The 19313-nt window shown below is 35.8% G+C and overlaps 1 protein-coding gene across 5 annotated transcripts in view; it reads right to left on the bottom strand.

The window, feature by feature from the left end:
• The window catches only part of RAP1GDS1 (Rap1 GTPase-GDP dissociation stimulator 1), a 164459-nt gene that overhangs the window by 22811 nt on the left and 122335 nt on the right, over positions 1–19313 (bottom strand). For 4 of the 5 annotated variants that reach the window (XM_087434622.1, XM_087434621.1, XM_087434624.1 and 1 more), the window contains 6 exons: positions 17372–17497; positions 6401–6544; positions 5799–5930; positions 4484–4618; positions 3403–3528; positions 2496–2635 (listed from right to left, as the gene is read on the bottom strand). In XM_087434622.1, the coding sequence (XP_087290748.1) occupies positions 2496–2635; positions 3403–3528; positions 4484–4618; positions 5799–5930; positions 6401–6544; positions 17372–17497 (803 nt within the window). The remainder of the gene's footprint in view (positions 1–2495; positions 2636–3402; positions 3529–4483; positions 4619–5798; positions 5931–6400; positions 6545–17371; positions 17498–19313) is intronic. The other variant, XM_087434623.1, reaches the window with a different exon arrangement.

The following is a 19313-nucleotide window of genomic DNA, read 5'->3' as shown; positions in this document are numbered from 1 at the left end:
GCAATCTAGTTAATAAAATTATGGTTTGCCTAAAGTCTAAACCATTGGTAAGAATTCTCATGGAGTAGAGCAAAGGATTAAGGGTAAAGGCTCCAAAAAGTATGGAAGAGTGAGTTGGGAGTAAGCAAGTTAGGGAGAGTCAGCTGTACTTCTTCCTGTAGTCTCTTGTTTTTATGAATGGCATAATTACCCCACCTGGTGTGAAGCCCCAAACTTGGAATTATCTCTTTGAAGGTAACTGGAAAAATTATCTTGGAAAAAACCTTTCTCCTTTCATCTTAATGCTGAAGTCTATCAATTCTACCACCTATATGTTTCTCAAATCCTTCTCTTCTTTTCCATCCTTACTGCTATTAGGTTGAACCATATGAAATTTGCTTCTGTGTCAAATTTGAAATGTGTGTCAAAAATGGTTGAATATCAGCAATTTCAAATTGCTCAATCCAATATCTTAATTCAGGCCTTCACCAGCTCTCATGTATACTTTCACAATAACTCTCTGTTTTCCCTCCCCCATTAAACCTAATGTCATCTTTCTAAATGAAAACCAAATAATGGCACCTTGCTGCTTAAAATTCTTTAAGAGCTCCCTAATTCTCTGCAGCACCAAATCCATATGCCTTAACTTGGCATAGAATTCATCAGAACAGAATCACCAATTCTCTTCCTCTTTGGCCACTGTTTTTACATGCTCTGTGTTCCAGTAATACTGCTTTACTGGCAGTTTCCCTCTCAAACTATGCTGTTTTAGATCTCTGTGCTACTGTACACACTGTTGTTTTTGCCTGAAAGGCCCTTCCATCCTTTCTCTTCCCCTTCTTGCGAGAGAGTCCTAGTTAACCTCTAAAACATCATCCCTCCTCCGACGCCCAGACAGAGTTGGTCTCTCTTTCCTCTAAGTTACATCTGAATGGTACATGTGGCTTTAATGCTGTTTTTATATCTGTCTCCCCACTAGACAGTCAATTCTTGAAAGTAACACTATATTTTATAATATTTATACTGCAAGCGCTGAAAAGTTAACTGTTCAATGAATGGGCTTGACATAGCAGTTATGATGGAGGAGAGGTAAAGGGGTACTACAGGAGGGCATTTTGCTATTTTTTCTTGATACTTTCTATCTTGCCAACATACTACTTGGTTCTGTATTGGTGTCAGTGAAAATGCATGGGCTTCTAGGCTGCTCTGGGTGAGACAGGTAACAGGAAGGTCCTGGTTAACAGTTGCTTTGCCCCAGGCAAAGATGCCAAGAGGTCACATCTGACGGTAAAGAACATTCTTATGGCCAACCAGCTGGTGAAGTAAATTACTATGGTGAAGTAAATTATTTATATGAAAGAAATTTGCACAAGTCAAGGAATATTTTGAAGTTTTTTCTCTTGCCATCTTCTTTTAATTTGTTCTAGAAATAAGTGAAAATAGCTGGTGGATTTTAGTTCTAAATCGTCCTTCTTCTCATGTACAGTCACTACTGCAATTGTACACAAGTGAAGTGGTCAGAAGGCTCACCTTAGAAAAGAGGTTCTAAAAAAATAGGGTATATAGTCTAGATACTAAATCAGCTGCTGAACTGCTGGCCTGGGCTTCTACCACCGCGATCTTTAAAGAGTTCATTTGTTCATTCTTTTATTCATTCACTTAACAAATATTTATAGGTGATCTGTCATGTGACAGACACATACTAGGCTGGACACTGCCATGAGAATGGATTCTGTCCAACTCTGTGAGTTCCGGGCATCATATATTATCAAGATATCATTTAATTTCTAAAGATCAGTGGCCAGGGCCGGCTCCGTGGCTTGGCGGTTAAGTGCGCGCGCTCTGATGCTGGCGGCCCGGGTTCGGATCCCGGGAGCGCCCAGAGGCACCACTTCTCCGTCCAACGTGAGGCCGGGTCCCACGTACAGCAACTAGAAGGATGTGAACCTATGACATACGGCTATCTACTGGGGCTTTGGGGGGAAAAAACTGAATAAATAAAATCTTTAAAAAAAAAAATAAATAAAAAAAAAATAAAGATCAGTGGCCAGCTTGGTCAGTGCCTGGCACATACATGTTTGACATGGTGATGGTGGTGCAGGTGGTAAAAATAACAGCAGCAACAGCACCCTCCATTTACTGAGTGCTTACTATGCCCCAGGCAACAGCTGAGCACTTTGTATACGTGATCCCCTTGAATCATCCTTACAATGCTTTCAGGTAGGTATTATCCTAGTTTTTATATATTAAGATACTGAGATGTGAAGACACTCGATCAGTAAATAGTAGAGATAAAGTCTGAACTCATATCTGTTTGATTCCAAAGTCTTACTCTTAACTATTATGGAACAGAACTAAATAAAAAAGCTCAATCTTCAATTATTTTTACAGAACTGTTACTTAATGTATTTATACATAAATACATAAAAATACATTATGATGTAGGATCTATGATATTGGGTTTCCAAAAAGGCCACTTGAATGTTTTCTGGTGACCGGTCTCCTCTGGAACTTACTTTTGATTTACTGTGCCGTATGAGAGCAGAGAGCAGTCTGTTTGACTCCCCCATCACTCCAGCGTGATCTTTGGCTTCACACCATTCCACCAAACGCTCTACTAATTTAACATTCTTTCCCAGTTGTTCAGCAGCTTCTGCTATAGGAAAGAAGGCAAACCACAAAGGAATCAATCACTGATAGGCAATCCACTGAAATAATTGGTAAAGATGGAAGAGTGTGAAGGAAAACTATATATGTAAAAAACACAACAATTTTAATAAAGCAAGAACTGCAAATATTCCATATCTGATGGACTATTTGGCTTTTTCTATAAAGTTGTAGACTTTCATACAAAATATAAAAATAAACAACCCCATAATCTTTTGGTTCAGCCTGGTAGTCTGCTAGTACTCTGGCAAACTGTAATGGTTTTTAGAAGGACTCTAAGGAATCAATATAGAGAAAGGTTTAGAATTCAGAAATAAGTAAATAAACATAATTCATCGCAAGGAGTGGTTTTCACTGTTGTTTCTCTAAACAGAAAAATGATCTCTCTGTTTGCAAAACAAATTTAAAAAAATTTTGACTGTCACTGTATTGAAACACAATGATTTTAAAGACAAGGTAAAAACGGGAATGGAATGCCAAAACATAAAAACCCTTCAGGAACTGCTAATAAATCAACCTAAAATGAGGATTATATGTACTAATAAAGACAGATACAATTTAATTTCCATTTAAAGTCAATTATAACAAGCATGGGATTAATGAATGAGGTTCCAAAACCAATCTCTTTTTGCCTTTTATTTGCTATTTATCTTTATGATTACATAATTCTGAAAGCTAAAAACAAGTCCTTTTTCAACTATAGGCACATTAAGACTATCATACCAAAAATGCACCTCGGGAAAGCCTTTCTCTTACCTTGTGCATCTATTAACATTCTTAATGTTCCCAGAAGTTTGAATTGAACCGGGGGCATTTCAGACTTAAGGAATTTCAAAACTGCCTCTGTGACTCCAGCTGATAACATCTTTGCTTTATTTACAACTAGGGAGAAAAAGAGACTACAGTTAAAATGATGCTAGCATTCTTGAAGATAATCAATCAATTCAATACACATTTATTGAATGTCTTATTATCTTTAAGGCCCCATGTTATATTTTTTTATTTAAAAGCAATCTTGTTACTTTTCTGTGAATTTTAAGAATGGGATTGGGGGCAGGGGCTAGGGGATAAGTATCCTGTTTGTCTAAAGGATTATAACATACTAAATCATACTTACTGGCTTTGAAACCTAACCTCAAAACACTTACTTAAATAATTTGTAAAGGAAATCTGGCACTGTTGCCTTCTTATTTACAAAAAGCACAATTCCTCAACTTTGATAAATGTTTCTTCTTACCTCTGTCCTTGGTCCAACTGTGTTAATACAAATGTTATAGACATTAATAACAATATTAATCTGATATATGAACCAAATTGTTTGCATATAATTATGCTATTTCACCTAATGAGAAATTTATTTTTAGAAAGTAGAATAAAAGAATAGTTTTAACTATCTCCTGTATTATTTCCCATGATAACGTGATTTCATGGCTCAAAAGCCTTTAATCCAAAAAGATACATTGAGGCTATTTTTAAAAATTGTATGTCTGTTTGTAGGGAAAAAAAAAAACCCTTAGAAGTCATTCTTTAGGGGACTCTTTTAACTGATGTCATTATCTTACCTCAGCTGAAGATGCTTAAAAAAGCTTAACTATACAATATGATGAAAATCTAGGAGTTCACCAAAGGTAATAAAATATTTGAACAATCTGAACAAAGGCAAAGATGATGCTTGTATACTTTCAGAAAACTTATTTAACATAGGATCTCGATTTATCAGTAAGAAAAATGTAAACAATTTGAAGACTACTTTTCTTGGTCAGGGCAGGTCCACAAATCACATAAAGCAAAGATCTTCCCAAAACAAAGACAGTTGCAGCCCCTTCTTAGGTCTTACCTGGAATGGCAAGGTTTCTGAGGGCACTGAGGGCGGCATGCTGCACAGTTACATTTCCATCTTCCACATGTCTGTCCAGTAAATCCATAAGCTTTTCTACAATCCCATGGTCTACCATATGGATACAATTTCCATCTGAACAAAACAAAAGCATTTTTTCCCTCCTCTTTACAAATATCTATAAATATTTTGTAATACTGATGCCTGCCCATTATCTACATTAGGGAAAATGGAGCTATAGGAAAATAAAATGAATTCCAACTCTTTCTCCTATCAAATTTATAGATTTTTTGGTTTACTGAGTGAGAAGTCTGATAAGATTTCTAAAATAGATAAAATTTTAAAAATCAGAAAAATCTCTAGCTTAGAGTCTGATAATATATCAGAAGATGAATAAGTAGAAACCACATGCTTAAAATGTCCACATAGTCTTCATGTGTAGTTAAGTATGCCTGCATTCTGCCAAGGATACCGTGATAATACACCACATTTTGTTATCATGGCTGATATTTAAATTATTTTTCAATGACAGAACTTTTGAAACATTTATAAAGCAGAGAGAATATTATAATGAACCACCATTTACCCTACGTTCAGCTATAACAATTATCAATATTTTGCCAGTCTTAATTCCATCATTAAGGAGTTAATGATGGTTCCCAAAAAGAAGGGAGTAAAAATGGAAGTCATCCATTATAATATAACAACTTCACATTGGAATAAAATCAAACTAAAAACAAAAATAACCCATATTTCCTAGACATAGTATAAGAATGAGTTTCTAGACTGAATAGCTGGAGTGGCAGACTTCAGAGATAACCATGGAGGTCTAATACCTCTGAAATATTATTAAAGTAAATTACATATTCTACCCTCAACCAGAGGATTACCCACACTTACGTTTTGTAGGCATAAAAGTATAAATTGAGGCACAATAACCCTACAATGAATACTCAGATTATTAAATCCAACATAAAATCACCAGGCAAGAGATCATATCCTTCCAGATCAGATGTATATTAGAATGGGACTCAAGTTTACTAACGTCTGAAGTGCAGAGTACTCAAAAGAACTTCATAATCACTGTTTATAATCTTTAAACTATTAGAACTTAGCTGAATTGCATAAAACATGTAATTTGTTAGAAAAGTCACTATACGTATATCACGTCTCTGAAAAACTAAGGTGGCAGTACACACACATACTATGTACACTTCTGAACTGTTCTAGTTTTAGTACATGTAATGGCAAAGCAAAAATTAAAAAATATAACACTGTAACACCTGCTTTAAAAAGGATGAACTAATATGCTTACCATTTCTGGCAAAATTTGCAATTGCCAGCGCTCCAGCAAGCTGCAGCTGGTGGTTGCTTGATGGGATCCAGGACAGCACCCTCTGAAACACATTCCCTTTTCCTCCTTCAAATAATTTCTGCATGGATTCATCTGGAGGTAAATAAAACAAATAGGTAAGAGGAAAATAATTATGAGTAATACATCCATATTCCTAAGTGAATATCCAACTGGGAAACTATATACTTCACAAACTATAATTCATAAAGGGAAAAGTCGTGACTTTTTATCATAAACTTTTAGTAGAGACTGGACAAGACAGTTTAGAATTTTTCTACTCTGAATCCCAATTAGCCATCTAGCTTTTAGTCCTCTGGTGCCAAAGCTGTCTCTTCTATATGACAGCTCTTTAAATATTGTAAGATAGTGAAGACTCCTCTTTTCCAGGTTTACTATTTCTAGTTTTCTCCATGATGTGCTTAAGGTTTCAAAATCATCACATCAACAGGATTAAATGAGATAGAAAAATGAAAAAAATGCCTGATACAGTGTTTACAAAAGAGATAATAAATTTTTACAAATCTGACAATCATGTTCTTTGGTGGGTATAAGTTACAATTCACCTCCAAGAAGTAGTAAAACCATTAGATCTGAAGCAGTTTTGAGCTCAGCAATATCATCTTCTTTGTCACTATCCACTTTCTGTTGAACAATCTCCAGGAGACATTCCACCAGGCCTGCTTCAACCAGCTGTAGTTTAATGGCATCTAAAGAATAATGTGAACAAAATAACCCAAATTTGAGATGAAACAGGAGTACTGGTATAAGCAATCAATTATAAGAAACCAAGAAAATGCATGATTTAGATAACACACCTTCAAAGAGTTGAATTTCAAAAGGAAGTATCTGACACTGTAGCTTAAATACACAAAAGCCTTATTTCATTTTTCCATTTGAAATTATGTCACCTTTCAAAATGTCATGTAGCACCTAGACATACTGATTCTCAGCTCTGAAGGCAGTAATACCGCTCCACTGTTACTCTAGGTATAATGCTCATGTTTAAAAGGAAATACTACAAAATATCCCATACTGTTTAGAATAAAACACACATACCTGTTATATAAAGTTAAAATATATCCACTAATGGAGTTTGAATACAAAGTTATTGAAAAGTAAAGAGCTATTACTAAATTTTAAACTACATCACAAGTATATTTGGATTCACATTTGTATAGGTGTTATTTTTCTAGGTGGTTAATATATCTATAACTTTCTGAACTTTAAAGGATGATTATGCATATATGTATACTGACAGATTGTAACTAGTATTTAGGTGGTGAACATGATGTAATCTATGCAGAAATAGAAGTATAATGATGTACACCTGAAATTTATACAATGTTATAAACCAATGTTACCACAATGAAAAAAAATAAAAATAAAAGTTTAATGAAATAAGATTTAAAAAAAAAAATAAAGTCAAGGTTTTTAAAAAGGGCTTCAGGTTTTCATTAATTTGAAGCTTTCCTGGGTGATGGGTACACGGTTGTTCATTATATTATATTATCTCTACACCTGAATAGGTTTTAAAATTTTCATAATAAAACTTGAAAGAAAAAAACAACTTTCAAACTTTCTGATGGGTAACCAACAAAATAAGGAATTTTAGAAACAGAATTTACATCTTCATTATATTTTTAAAAATTATCTTCACAGCAAACTCTACTCGTCTATCAATTTTGCTTACATTCCTACTATCTTAAATATTCTTTCATTACAGAACTAATTTCATTGAAGATTTTATATTTTCATCCATATTCGTCTCCCCCATTAGCGCAGATATCATACCTCATTCATCTTTGTGTTTTAACTGAAGTGGCCTACCTAAATCCTTTGGGTGTATTTGGTACTGCTTAACATAAATGCTAATCAACTAACCTTAGAAATACATTTGCTACACGGAAATTTTTACATTTAAATGTTATTTTTCAGTTGGATTTTATTTTAGTCATTGGTTCCCCTAAACTGTATATACATACATCTACAGCAATGGCAGTTTCAGCTTGTTATTTGGGAGAAACAGACTTTTTTTTTTTTTTTTAAACTTAAGACTGTTTCTTTCAGGCAATTTTAATGTGTAAAAATTTAGCTTTTTCCTATCACCAAGACCACTGATTTTCTTTAGAATACTATCTCAGAATACACAGAATATTCAACCAGAAGTTTTTTTTAAAGGTACACTTGCACTGTGCCATGTTGAAAGTAGGGCGTTTCCTTGGTTACAGAATGCCAGGGCTGGAAATGTGTGGTGACTAGAACTGAAAGCCATGATGAAAAAGCCTTAAAAATACTAAAAACCTTGAGTTATACAAATTCCAGTTTAAATGTTGGAATCACTCTCCTTTGCATACCAGGAAAACCAAGGACGATATCCTAAGAATAGGCCCGAAACACGTTTTCAAAGGTATCATTCAATCCACTGCACAATTATGAAACAGATCGAGGTGAAGGTGGTAGAAGAGAAAACAGAAATAAGAAATAAAAACATTGTTGTTTTCAAATACTGCAAGGGAGGTTACAGGTAATTCGCTGGCATAAAACTGACTGAAGATCACAATAAAAATTTCATTTGGTCAAATCACCAAATGAGATGAAAAACAAACTCCTCTCTGAAGAATAAGACCTAAGGCATTTGGAAAACTTAAAATGTGTCAAGATTAAAGTTTACAGGTGTCTCCTCTCACAGTTGGACTGTAATCATACATATACGGGGGAGACAAACTGCCTTATTAAGGAGGATAAGGCTTCTGCCTAAGCAGACAGCCCAGCACACATTTACCAACAGCATTCTGTCCAAGGACATCTATCTTCATCACCACCATTTGCATATATGCATCTACGTATACATACATACATTTATGTACATGTATTTAAAAATCTTTTCTAAATGGTAAAATGCACAAATGCAGGAAAATGCATTAAAATACATGTTAAGCTTAATCAATTATTATTAAGCAAATAACCAGGTGACTACCATCTAGATCAAGAAATTCACTACCAACAAGCCAGGAAGACCCTCTGTGCAATTGCTTATCCTATCACAAATCCCTCCCTCCATTCCTCTCAAATCACTACCCTGATTTTTATAATCACATCCACACTTTTCTTGATTGTTTCATCAAATAATCATTCCTAAAAACTACAGTTTAATTTTACCTCTTTTGAACTTTAGGTAAATGGAATCTTAGAATATGTATTTTTCAGTGTTGGCTCTTCCTTTTAATATGTTTATAAGATGCATCTACACTGTTACAGCTGTCTTTATTCCTTTTCACAACTGTGTCTTTTTCCATTGTGTGTATATTTCCATGAATATACCATGACTTACTCTACTATTAATGGATATGAGTTGTTTCTGTTTCTCATTACTATAAATAATGCTGTTATGAACATTCCTGTAACGGCTACTGATGCACATGTGCACATGTTTCTGGGTATATACCTAACAGTGGAATTGCTGGATCACAGGGAACGCGGATCTCCAACTCAATAGATACTGTTTTCCACATTGTACCAGTTTACACTCCCACCAGCACTTAATGAGTGTTGCCACTGCTCCACACTTTCATCAACACTGGTATTATCAGACTTTCTGGTGGGTACACAGTGGTATTTTATTGTGGCTTTATTTTGCATTCCCTGATTATTAATGATTGAGTGTATTTTTGTGTGTTTATCAGCCATTTGGATTTTATCTTTCATCAAGTGCCTACTCAAATCTTTTGCACATTTTCCCACTGGGTTTTCCACATTTTTCTTAATGATTTGTGGCAGTTTTTATACATTGTACACATGAGCCCTCTGTTAGTTATATGTGAAGTAACTATCTTCTTCTCATGCACTCTCTTAATTTTCATTTTTAATGGTGTCTTTTGAGGAATGGAAATTTTTACCTTTAAAATAACCAAATTTATCAATCTTTTCCTTTATGGTTATAGCTTTTTGTGACTTCAGAAAACTTTCTGTACTCCAAGGCCATGAAGATCTTATCTTACATTTTAAGATAAACTTTCTGAATTTTTTGTGTAGTATGAAGTGGGAGTGTGTAAGTGTGTCTCCAATTGTATTTTTTTCCATTCCCAGCAGGCTTTATTGAAAAGACTGTCTTTTCCTTATTGTTTTGTAGTGACTTCTTTTTTTGTTTCCTAATAAAATAAACATCTATTAACGTATCCATTTGTTTATGGGCTATCCTGTTCCATTGGTCTTCTTGTCCATGCTTGCACCAATACCCAAATGTTTTAATTACTACAGTTTCATCAGGATAAAGCTTTATTATTGTTATGCAGTAAAACCAGTCCTGCTACCTTGTTCTCTTTCATAGTATCTTGGCTATTCTTGGTCTTTTGGTTTGAACTGCACTGAGTCTACAGCTTGATATGGGGAGATATAACATCATTACAACATTGAGGTTTCCAATCTATGAAAGTGACATAGCTTTCAATTTACTTACATCTTCTTTAATTTCTCTTGATGATTTTATACAGTTTTCTGCTGGAGATCTTACATATCTTTTATTAGTCCATTCTTAAGTATTTAATTTTTTTTTTTGCTGAGGAAGTTTTGCCCTGAGCTAGCATCTGTTGCCAATCTTCCTCTTTTTGCTTGAGGAAGATTCTCCCTGAGCTGACATCTGTGGCCAATTCTCCTCTATGTTTTATATGTGGGTTGCCACCACACCATGGTTAAGTGGTATTGGTCTGTGCCTGGGATCCAAACCTGTGAACCCTGGCTGCCAAAGCGGAGGCTGCCAAACTCAACCACTACTCCACTGGTCTGGCCCCAAGTATTTGTTTTTTTTTTGGGTGTGAGGAAGATCAGCCCTGAGCTAACATCTGCCAATCCTCCTCTTTTTTTGCTGAGGAAGACTGGCCCTGGGCTAACATCCATGCCTGTCTTCCTCTACTTTATATGGGATGCTGCCACAGCATGGCTTGACAAGCAGTGTGTCAGTGTGCGCCCAGGATCAGAACTGGCGAACCCCGGGCCGCCACAGTGCAGCGCACGCGCTTAACCGCTTGCGCCACTAGGCCGGCCCCCAAGTATTTAATTTTTTATACTATGGTAAACAATGTATTTTTTAAAATGTATTTCTAATTGTTTTTGCTGGTGTATAGAAATACAATGTTTTGTGGTTTTTTGGTTTTTAAATTTTTTTAACGTTTTTTTTTTGAGGAAGATCAGCCCTGAGCTAACATCCATGCTAATCCTCCTCTTTTTGCTGAGGAAGACTGGCCCTGGGCTAACATCCGTGCCCATCTTCCTCCACTTTATATGGGATGCTGCCACAGCATGGCTTGACAAGCAATGTGTCAGTGTGCGCCTGGGATCCAAACCCCAGGCCGCCAGCAGTGGAGCGCGCGCACTTAACCACTACGCCACAGGGCCGACCCCTAAATTTTTTTAACTTTTTGACTCTTTTCTAATAACACTTAGCTTAAAACACAAACACATTGTACAGCTGTACAAAAATATTTTCTTTCTTTATATCCTTGTTCTATAAGCTTTCTTCTATTTTTAAAATTTGTCTTTTTCACTTTTTAAATTTTTTTTGTTAAAAACTAAGACACAAACATACATTATCCTAGGCCTACACAGGTTCAAGATCATCAATATCGCTGTCTTCCACCTCCACATCTTGTCCCATTGGAAGGTCTTCAGGGGCAGTAACACGCATGGGGCTGTCATCTCCTATGATAACAATGCCGTCTTCTGGAATACCTCCTGAAGGACCTGCCTGAGGCTCTTCTTGAGGAGGTGTCACTCTTTTCAGATATAGGTCCATGGTGCTTTGCTTGGTTTCTTTTTTCCATCTTAGATTTGCTTGTAAGCAGATAATGCACCATGAACATTCTTCTCTATTAATGAAAACCTCTTGGTGTTGGGGTCCATATTTTCAAACTTTTTAAAGCACTTGCTGAGGTCTGCAAAAGCTTTGGCTAAACCCTTCACTGTGAATTTTCTTGGGGTTCTTTTTCTTCTCTTGCAGATTCCTTTTCTCCTGCCTCTTCTTCAGTTATATGTTCCTGTTCCAGTTCCAACTCCTCCTTAGTCAGTTCCTCAGGAACCACCTCTAGGAGCTCCTCAATGTCATCCTCATCCACACCCAGGTTAAAGTTGTTTGCCATCTCAATCACAGCCTGTTTATTTCTGCAACCTCCTCGACCTTGGCAAATCCTTTGAATTCATGGACGAACCTCTTGAGTGTCTTCTTCCAGATGCCATTCATACACTCTTTGTTCACATCACCCGAAGCCCAAGCAAGGCTCTTGATGCAGTCAGAGATGTTGTAATCCTTCTAGAATTTCATCAGTGTCTTCCTCAGTTGTAGCAATAACCTGGGCAAAGGTCCTCTTCAGGTAGTATGCCTTAAAAGCTGCTATAACTCCTTGACCCATTGGTTGGATCAAAGAGGTGATATTTAGATTTAGAGGGAGACACACAGCTTTGATATTGGGAAGAAGATCACCAATAAAAGAAGGATGTCCAGGAGCATTATCAACAATAAGAAAAATCTTGAAAGGTATATTATTCTCCAAACAGTACTTCTCCATTTCTCTGGCATAGCAATTCAGAAGGGCATCTTAGAAGATGAGCTAGGTCATCCATGAGTTCTTTTTTTTTGTTTTTTTCTTTGTGAGGAAGATCAGTCCTGAGCTAACATCCATGCTAATCCTCCTCTTTTTGCTGAGGAAGAGCAGCTGTGAGCTAACATCTATTGCCAATCCTCCTCTTCTTTTTTTTTTACCCCCAAAGCCCCAGTAGATAGTTGTATGTCATAGTTGCACATTCTAGTTGCTGTATGTGGGACGCGGCCTCAGCATGGCCGGAGAAGCAGTGCGTCGGTATGCGCCCAGGATCCGAACCCCGGGCTGCCAGTAGCGGAGCGTGCACACTTAACCGCTAAGCCACGGGGCCGACCCCATCATCCATGACTTCTTATTGCTCCTGTAGACACCGGCAGTGTGTGCTTACTGATATGCTTGAAGGCCCGGGGGTTCTCATTATGTCAGATCACAAAGGGTTTCAGTTTGTACCCTGAGACACTGCCCCACGAGCAAGACTGTTATCCTGTCCTTAAAAGCTTTGAAACCTGGCATTGACTTGGCCTCCTTATGGATGAAAGTCCTTTCAGACATCTGTTTTCAGAACAGGTAAGTTTCATCCATATTGAATATATTTGCTCTGGCAAGTAATTTTCCTCCACAATCAGCTTATCTAGAGTTTCCAAAAATTCTTGAGCTGCCTTCACATCAGCACTCACAGACTCACTACTCACTTTCACATTATGTAATGAATAACAATTCTTAAATCATTTAAACCACCCAGAGCTAGCAGTAAATTCAACACGGTAGTTGGGTCCAGCCTTTTCTTTCAACATCACAAACAAACTTTTTGCTTTGGCGGTCACTGTCATGCTGCTGAAAGGGATACACTTCCGTGTCTGGTCTTCAATCCAGGTCATTAGAAGTTTCTCCATGTCTGATATAGACCCTTCTCGAATTTTTGTTAGTCTCATTGCCTTCAATGAAGCAGATCCTTTAACAGCTTCCATCACTTTGTTCTTGTTCTTCAAGATTATAGCTATGGTGCAATGGGACATGACCGACTAACCAGCAACAGCCATCACTGATTTACCACCTTTGTAGTCCTTAATCACTTTTAATTTCATTTCCAGGTCAGTCACTCAATGTGGCCTCTTACTGGCAACATTAGCAGTGGATTTTATATGCTTAGGGGCCACAATGAACAAAACAACACAAGATTAAATCAAGCACAAGAGAAAATGATGCAATCAAAAGACGCGGTAAACATGGGATGTACGAGGCTGTTGCTGGTGTAACATGGCATACTGTTTTACAGTGAACTTTTTTTTAATAAGTAGAAAGAGTAGACTCTAAAGTAAGAATAAAAAGTATAGTATAGCAAATACATAAACCAGTAACACAGTCGTTTATTATCAAGTATTACATACTGTACATAATTGTATGTGCTATACTTTTATATGAATGGCAGTGCAGTAGGTTTGTTTACATCAGCATCACGACAAACATGTGAGTAATGCGCCGTGCTATGACGGTTACAACATCACTAGATGATAGGAATTTTTCAACTCCATTATAACCTTACGGGACCACTATCATATATGTGGTTCATCATTGACCAAAACATCACTACACGGTGCACGACTGTATTGTCTTTGTTGGCATTTGGTATAAAGGTTATATTAGCCTCATAAAATAAATTGGTGAGTATATTTGTTTTTCCTATTCTCTGGAAGAATTTAAGATAAGATTACTCAGCTTTTCTATTTCTTCTTGTGCTACCTATACTTTAAAATGTATTGGGATTGGGCCGGCCCCGTGGCTTAGTGGTTAAGTACGCGCGCTCTGCTGCTGGCGGCCAGGGTTTGGATCCCAGGCGCGCACCGACGCACCACTTCTCCGGCCATGCTGAGGCCGCGTCCCACATGCAGCAACTAGAAGGATGTGCAGCTATGACATACAGCTATCTACTGGGGCTTTGGGGGAAAAATCAATCAATAAATAAAAATTATAAAATGTACTGGGATCAAATTGTTCATAACATTCTCTTAATAAGATCTGTAGTGAAATCTCCTTTTGCATTCTTGATTTACCTTGTTTATGCCTTCTCCTTTTTTCCTGATTAATCTTACTTGGGATTTATCAGTTAAGTCTTTTCAGACTCAATATTGGCAATTATATGCTTGTATTACATTACATATTTTATTAATTTCAGCTCTTTATATTTCCTTCCTTCTTTGAGTTTATGTTTCCACTCCCTCAATTCCTGAGATGAATACTGAACTGATTTTAGCTTTTCTTCTTTTTCTAATATTTCATTTAGAGCAAAAAATTCCCTCTAAGTATGGCTTTACCCACATCACAAAGATTTGAGACATAGTATTTTTATTTTAATTATTAGAAAAAATTCTAATTTCCATTATGATTCTTCTTTGACCTCTGAGGTATTGGAAGTGTATTTCCTAATATCGAAACAAATAGGGATTTCCTAGTTATCTTTTTATTATCAGTTACTAGATAAAATACTTAGGTCAGAGAACATACTCTAAGATTGTAATCCTTTGAAATTTATCAAAACTTTTTTCATGGTAAGTATATGGTTTTAAATGTTTCAGGTGTACTTCAAAAGAAAAGGCTCTGAAGCTGGATGCAGTGTTCTAAAATACGTCCATTAAATCAGTTTTCTTAATCACGTTCACATTTTCTTTATCCCTATTGTTTTTCAATCTGCTTGTTCTATAAATTACTGAAAGAGGTATTAAAATCGCCCAAGATTTTTGCGCATTTGTCTATTTCTCCTCATAGTTCTGAATATTTTTGCTTCATATGTTTTGGGGTAATGTATAATTTTTATAGCTTCCAGCTGAAGTGGACTTTTCATCACTAAAAAGTCAACTTCTTTATCTCTAGCAAGTCTTTTAATCTTAAAGTCTTTTTTATCTGATATTAATATAACTACCTCAGCCTTCTTTAAGTTTGAATGGTATATTTTTCCAATTTTCTTATTCTCAACCTTTTAAATCTCCTTATATTTAAGAAGTTTTACTTGTCTTAAGCATATTTGTTTCTTTAAAATTCAGTCAAAACTGGTCTTTTAATTAAAGCATTTAGGTCACATAAATTTAATGTAATTACTGAAATACTGTGTCATAAATCTAGCATATTTTTTATGCCCTATTTGTACCTCCTGTTCCATGTTCCCCTTTCTTTCCTCTCTTCTGTTATTTTGGATTGATGGGGTATTTAAAAAAAAATCTTTTAATAAATCCTTTCATTAGTTTGGTAGTTACACATTGTTTTTAAAAATTATTTTAGTAGTCACCTTAAAAGTTGAAATTATTGAATAATCAGACTCCAACAGTACTTTCTTTCCGATCATACAAGGGATTTGGGACTTTTTAATTCCTTTTACCTTCCTCCAGACTTCTATACTCATTTTGTGGTATATTTTAAATTATATACATATACACTTAAACTTCACAATAAATTGCTTTTATTATTTATATTTTCAACGTTCATAAGATTTTACCTACATATTAGCTGGGTTTTTTTCTTTCTGTTTTTGTTCTCCCTTGAATCTATAACCTTCCTCCTGCAATCATTTTCCTTCTATTTCACCAACACCCTTTATAATTTCCTTTAGTGAGGGTATATTGGTGGTGAACTTTCTCAGTTTTTAATCAAAAAATATCTTTATTTTGCCTTGAGTTTTGAAGGGTATTTTCACTGGGTTTGGAATTCTAGGTTGGCATATATTTTCTTTCAGCACATAGAAGATGTTGTTTCACTGTTCTGGCTTTCACTGTTGCTCTTGAGAAGATAGCTTTCAGTCAAACTGTTACCCTTTTTAACATAGTTTATTTTTTTCGTGGCTACTTTTAAAATTTTTGTCATTGACTTTCTGCAATTTCAATATGATGTTATCTAGATGTAGATTTCTTTTTATAATGTTTTAGATTAATTGGATTCCTGAATCTTTGATATTTTTCATAATTTCTGGTAAATTCTCTGCCAAAATTTCTCTAAATATTGCCTTAGCCTCCCTAGCCCCCACCCTTCCTGGGACTCCAAAAAACGTGTATCAGAGCTTCTCATTTTATCCCCTGTACCTCTTCTTCTTTTTTATGCATATTGGTTCTTTACACTTCATTCTGGATTTCCTTCCAATCTATCTTTCAGTTCACTGGTTCTCTAATTCAACTATATTTAATCTGCCATTAAACCCATCCATTAAGCTCCTAATTTTGGTTGTATTTTTCAATTCAGGAATTTCCAATTATTTCTTTTTCAAATCTGCTATGTTACTCTTTATAGTTTCTAGTTTCCTTCTAAATTTTGCAAGCTTGCTTTTAATTTTAATTCTTTGAACATAATAAGCATACCTGTTGGGAATCAATGTCTAATATTTCCAGTATCTGGAGATTTGCTGCTGCTGCCTGTTCTTTGTGCTGGTTCTTGCTTACAACGTCTTGTCTCCTCACGTGTCTAGTCCTCTTTGATTATGTGCTAGACACTGTATTTGAAAAATTATTTATATGGGATGGTTTGTTTACTCTGGTTCACTCTTATTCCTAGGGTATATCCCTTAAGATTTTTTGCCCAAAGATAGGTGTAGTTTACCAGTGTCCACACTGTTGGCAGGGCTGGGACTCCAACTTTTACCCCCTTTGCCCTGAAAGGGTACCTAAGTGGAGTTCAGCATCTCCGCTGCCTTTTCCAGTCTGGCGGAAGAAATGTACAAGCTACAGAACCATCTTTGCCAAGATTTTAAAATCAAAGGAACTTGGAAAATAGCTTTGGCCAAGGTACATACAGTTATGGAGTAGACAATGTAGCTGAAATTAGAGATAGCCAAAATAAAACTTTTCACATCATTAATAAAACAAAGAAGCGTTTTGAGTTAAACAGCTGGCAATTAAATAATATTAGAAAAAACTGGAAAAAGGCTACATGATCAAAAATCAAGACGTGCATTTATTTTCTCACCATTTTCTGCCAATGGAGCAAGAACTTCAAAAATCATTTCCCTCTTATCATGTTCTATTTGTTTCTTGAAGAGTTTTACCAGCTCTTCAGCAATATTTGTACCGGCAAACTGTTCTTTACTTGACTCTGCAAAAAAAACGAGGAAAATCTGGAGTAAGCAAACAAAATTAAACCCAGAAATTGTTTTCTATTACTTTCAATACTTGGTCATTTTGTACCATTCCTGATAAATAGAAACACTTTTCAACGCAGGAACAATCAAATCCATTTTTTAATGCCCCTGAAAAGGAAAAATGTCTAAGGCTTTAAAGAAAATGTTCTGATCCAATTATATTCAAGGCTATAAAAAAAAGTTCATTAGCATAACATATAGGTAACCATAGCAACAATACAATTACTAAGTTATAAATTCATAGTTTCAAGGTTTTTAGTCAAAGAAGAAAAATTACTCATAATAGACTGCATTTTACATGGCTGAATTAAAGGTGATTTATCATCTTATCTTTATACCATTAAAGTGGTATGCTTTTGCACTGGTCCTGACATGCCTAATATTACAGATGAATTCTTCACATGCACTTGGGGTCTCATTCTTCTTGCCTCTTCAGCATCTCCACCATCTCCTCTTCACTCTAGATCCTCACCATCAGCATTTAAATATGCTTTAATATTTCTCAAATAAAAAAGTAATTATTAACAACCAACACCTTCCCTCTACTCTACTTTTCTTCAACTACGATCCAATCTCTGTTCACTTTCACAAACAAGTTTCTTGATACCTACATACACTGTCTCTACTTTCTCAACTCACATGCCTTCCTGAACCCACTTCAAACTAGTCTTGGCCCCTTCTACACCTTGCAGTCTCCTTTGTTTGCTCCTCCTCTTCCACCAGACCTCTATAAATTTCAGTTCCTTGGCACTTCATCCTTTGTTTTCTTACCTTTTTGTCCTTACTGTCACCCTAGGCAATCTAATTCTCTTTCATAGCATCAAAACAGCACCTATATGTTGATACTTATACAATTATATCTCTAGCCCTCTTCTGGACTTCAGGCTACATATATAACTGGCCATTTGACATCTCCATTTGAATATCTCTCTAGCATCCAAACCCAATGTCTAAAATGGACTTTTGATATTACTCTGAAATCTCTTCTTCCTCTAGACTTCCTTAACTTGGTAAATGAACACTCCATCTATCCATTTATGAAGGCAGAAACCTGGGAGTCATGGCTCGCTTGTTCTCACTCAACTCTACATCCAATGAACTGCTAAGATCTACCATTCTACCTCCAAAATACATCCGAAATCCATTCTATTTCTCTCCGTTTGTCTTCTCAATTTCTTTGCTTGCATCAGATATTCTATTAATTTATCTAGAAGTTTCTCTCAGAAAATTGTGACCAAACTCAATCTAGATTTGTTACTCTCTCTGTTTTAGGGGCACAGCTGACATCCTGGAATTTCTCTTTATCATTATCTTGATGGATACTTTCTTCTCCTTCCTGTACTAGATACTCTATTATCGATGTTCTTTTTTGCCTTTGCTTATTTTGTTTTGGTGGAAGATTCCTCTAGCAGCTTCCTGAGAAAGCTACTATATACTGTATATAGGAGGTAAATATTTTGAAATCTTGACTGTCTGAAAATGCTCTTTCCCACCTAGAGTCTATGCTTCTAATTAAATTAGTCCCTCACCTCATTCCATTAATTTCTCATACTAGCAATTATCCTAATTTATAATTATATGCTTATTTACTTGTAAATTCATTTAAAACATTTATTTCCATCTCACTCACTAAATTATAAGCTCCTTGAGGGCAGGGCCAGTGTATATTATTTTAACAACCATAAGCCAAGCAGAGTGTACAGTATAGTGCCCAGTAGATAGCAGGTGTTCAAAAGAAATTTACTGACTGAATGGATGTGTGACAATGAA

This window comes from Ceratotherium simum, chromosome 8 (assembly GCF_057802395.1).
Source record: "Ceratotherium simum simum isolate JZ-2026a chromosome 8, ASM5780239v1, whole genome shotgun sequence".
Classification (NCBI taxonomy): domain Eukaryota; kingdom Metazoa; phylum Chordata; class Mammalia; order Perissodactyla; family Rhinocerotidae; genus Ceratotherium; species Ceratotherium simum.
This window is presented reverse-complemented; position numbering and strand designations above follow the sequence as displayed.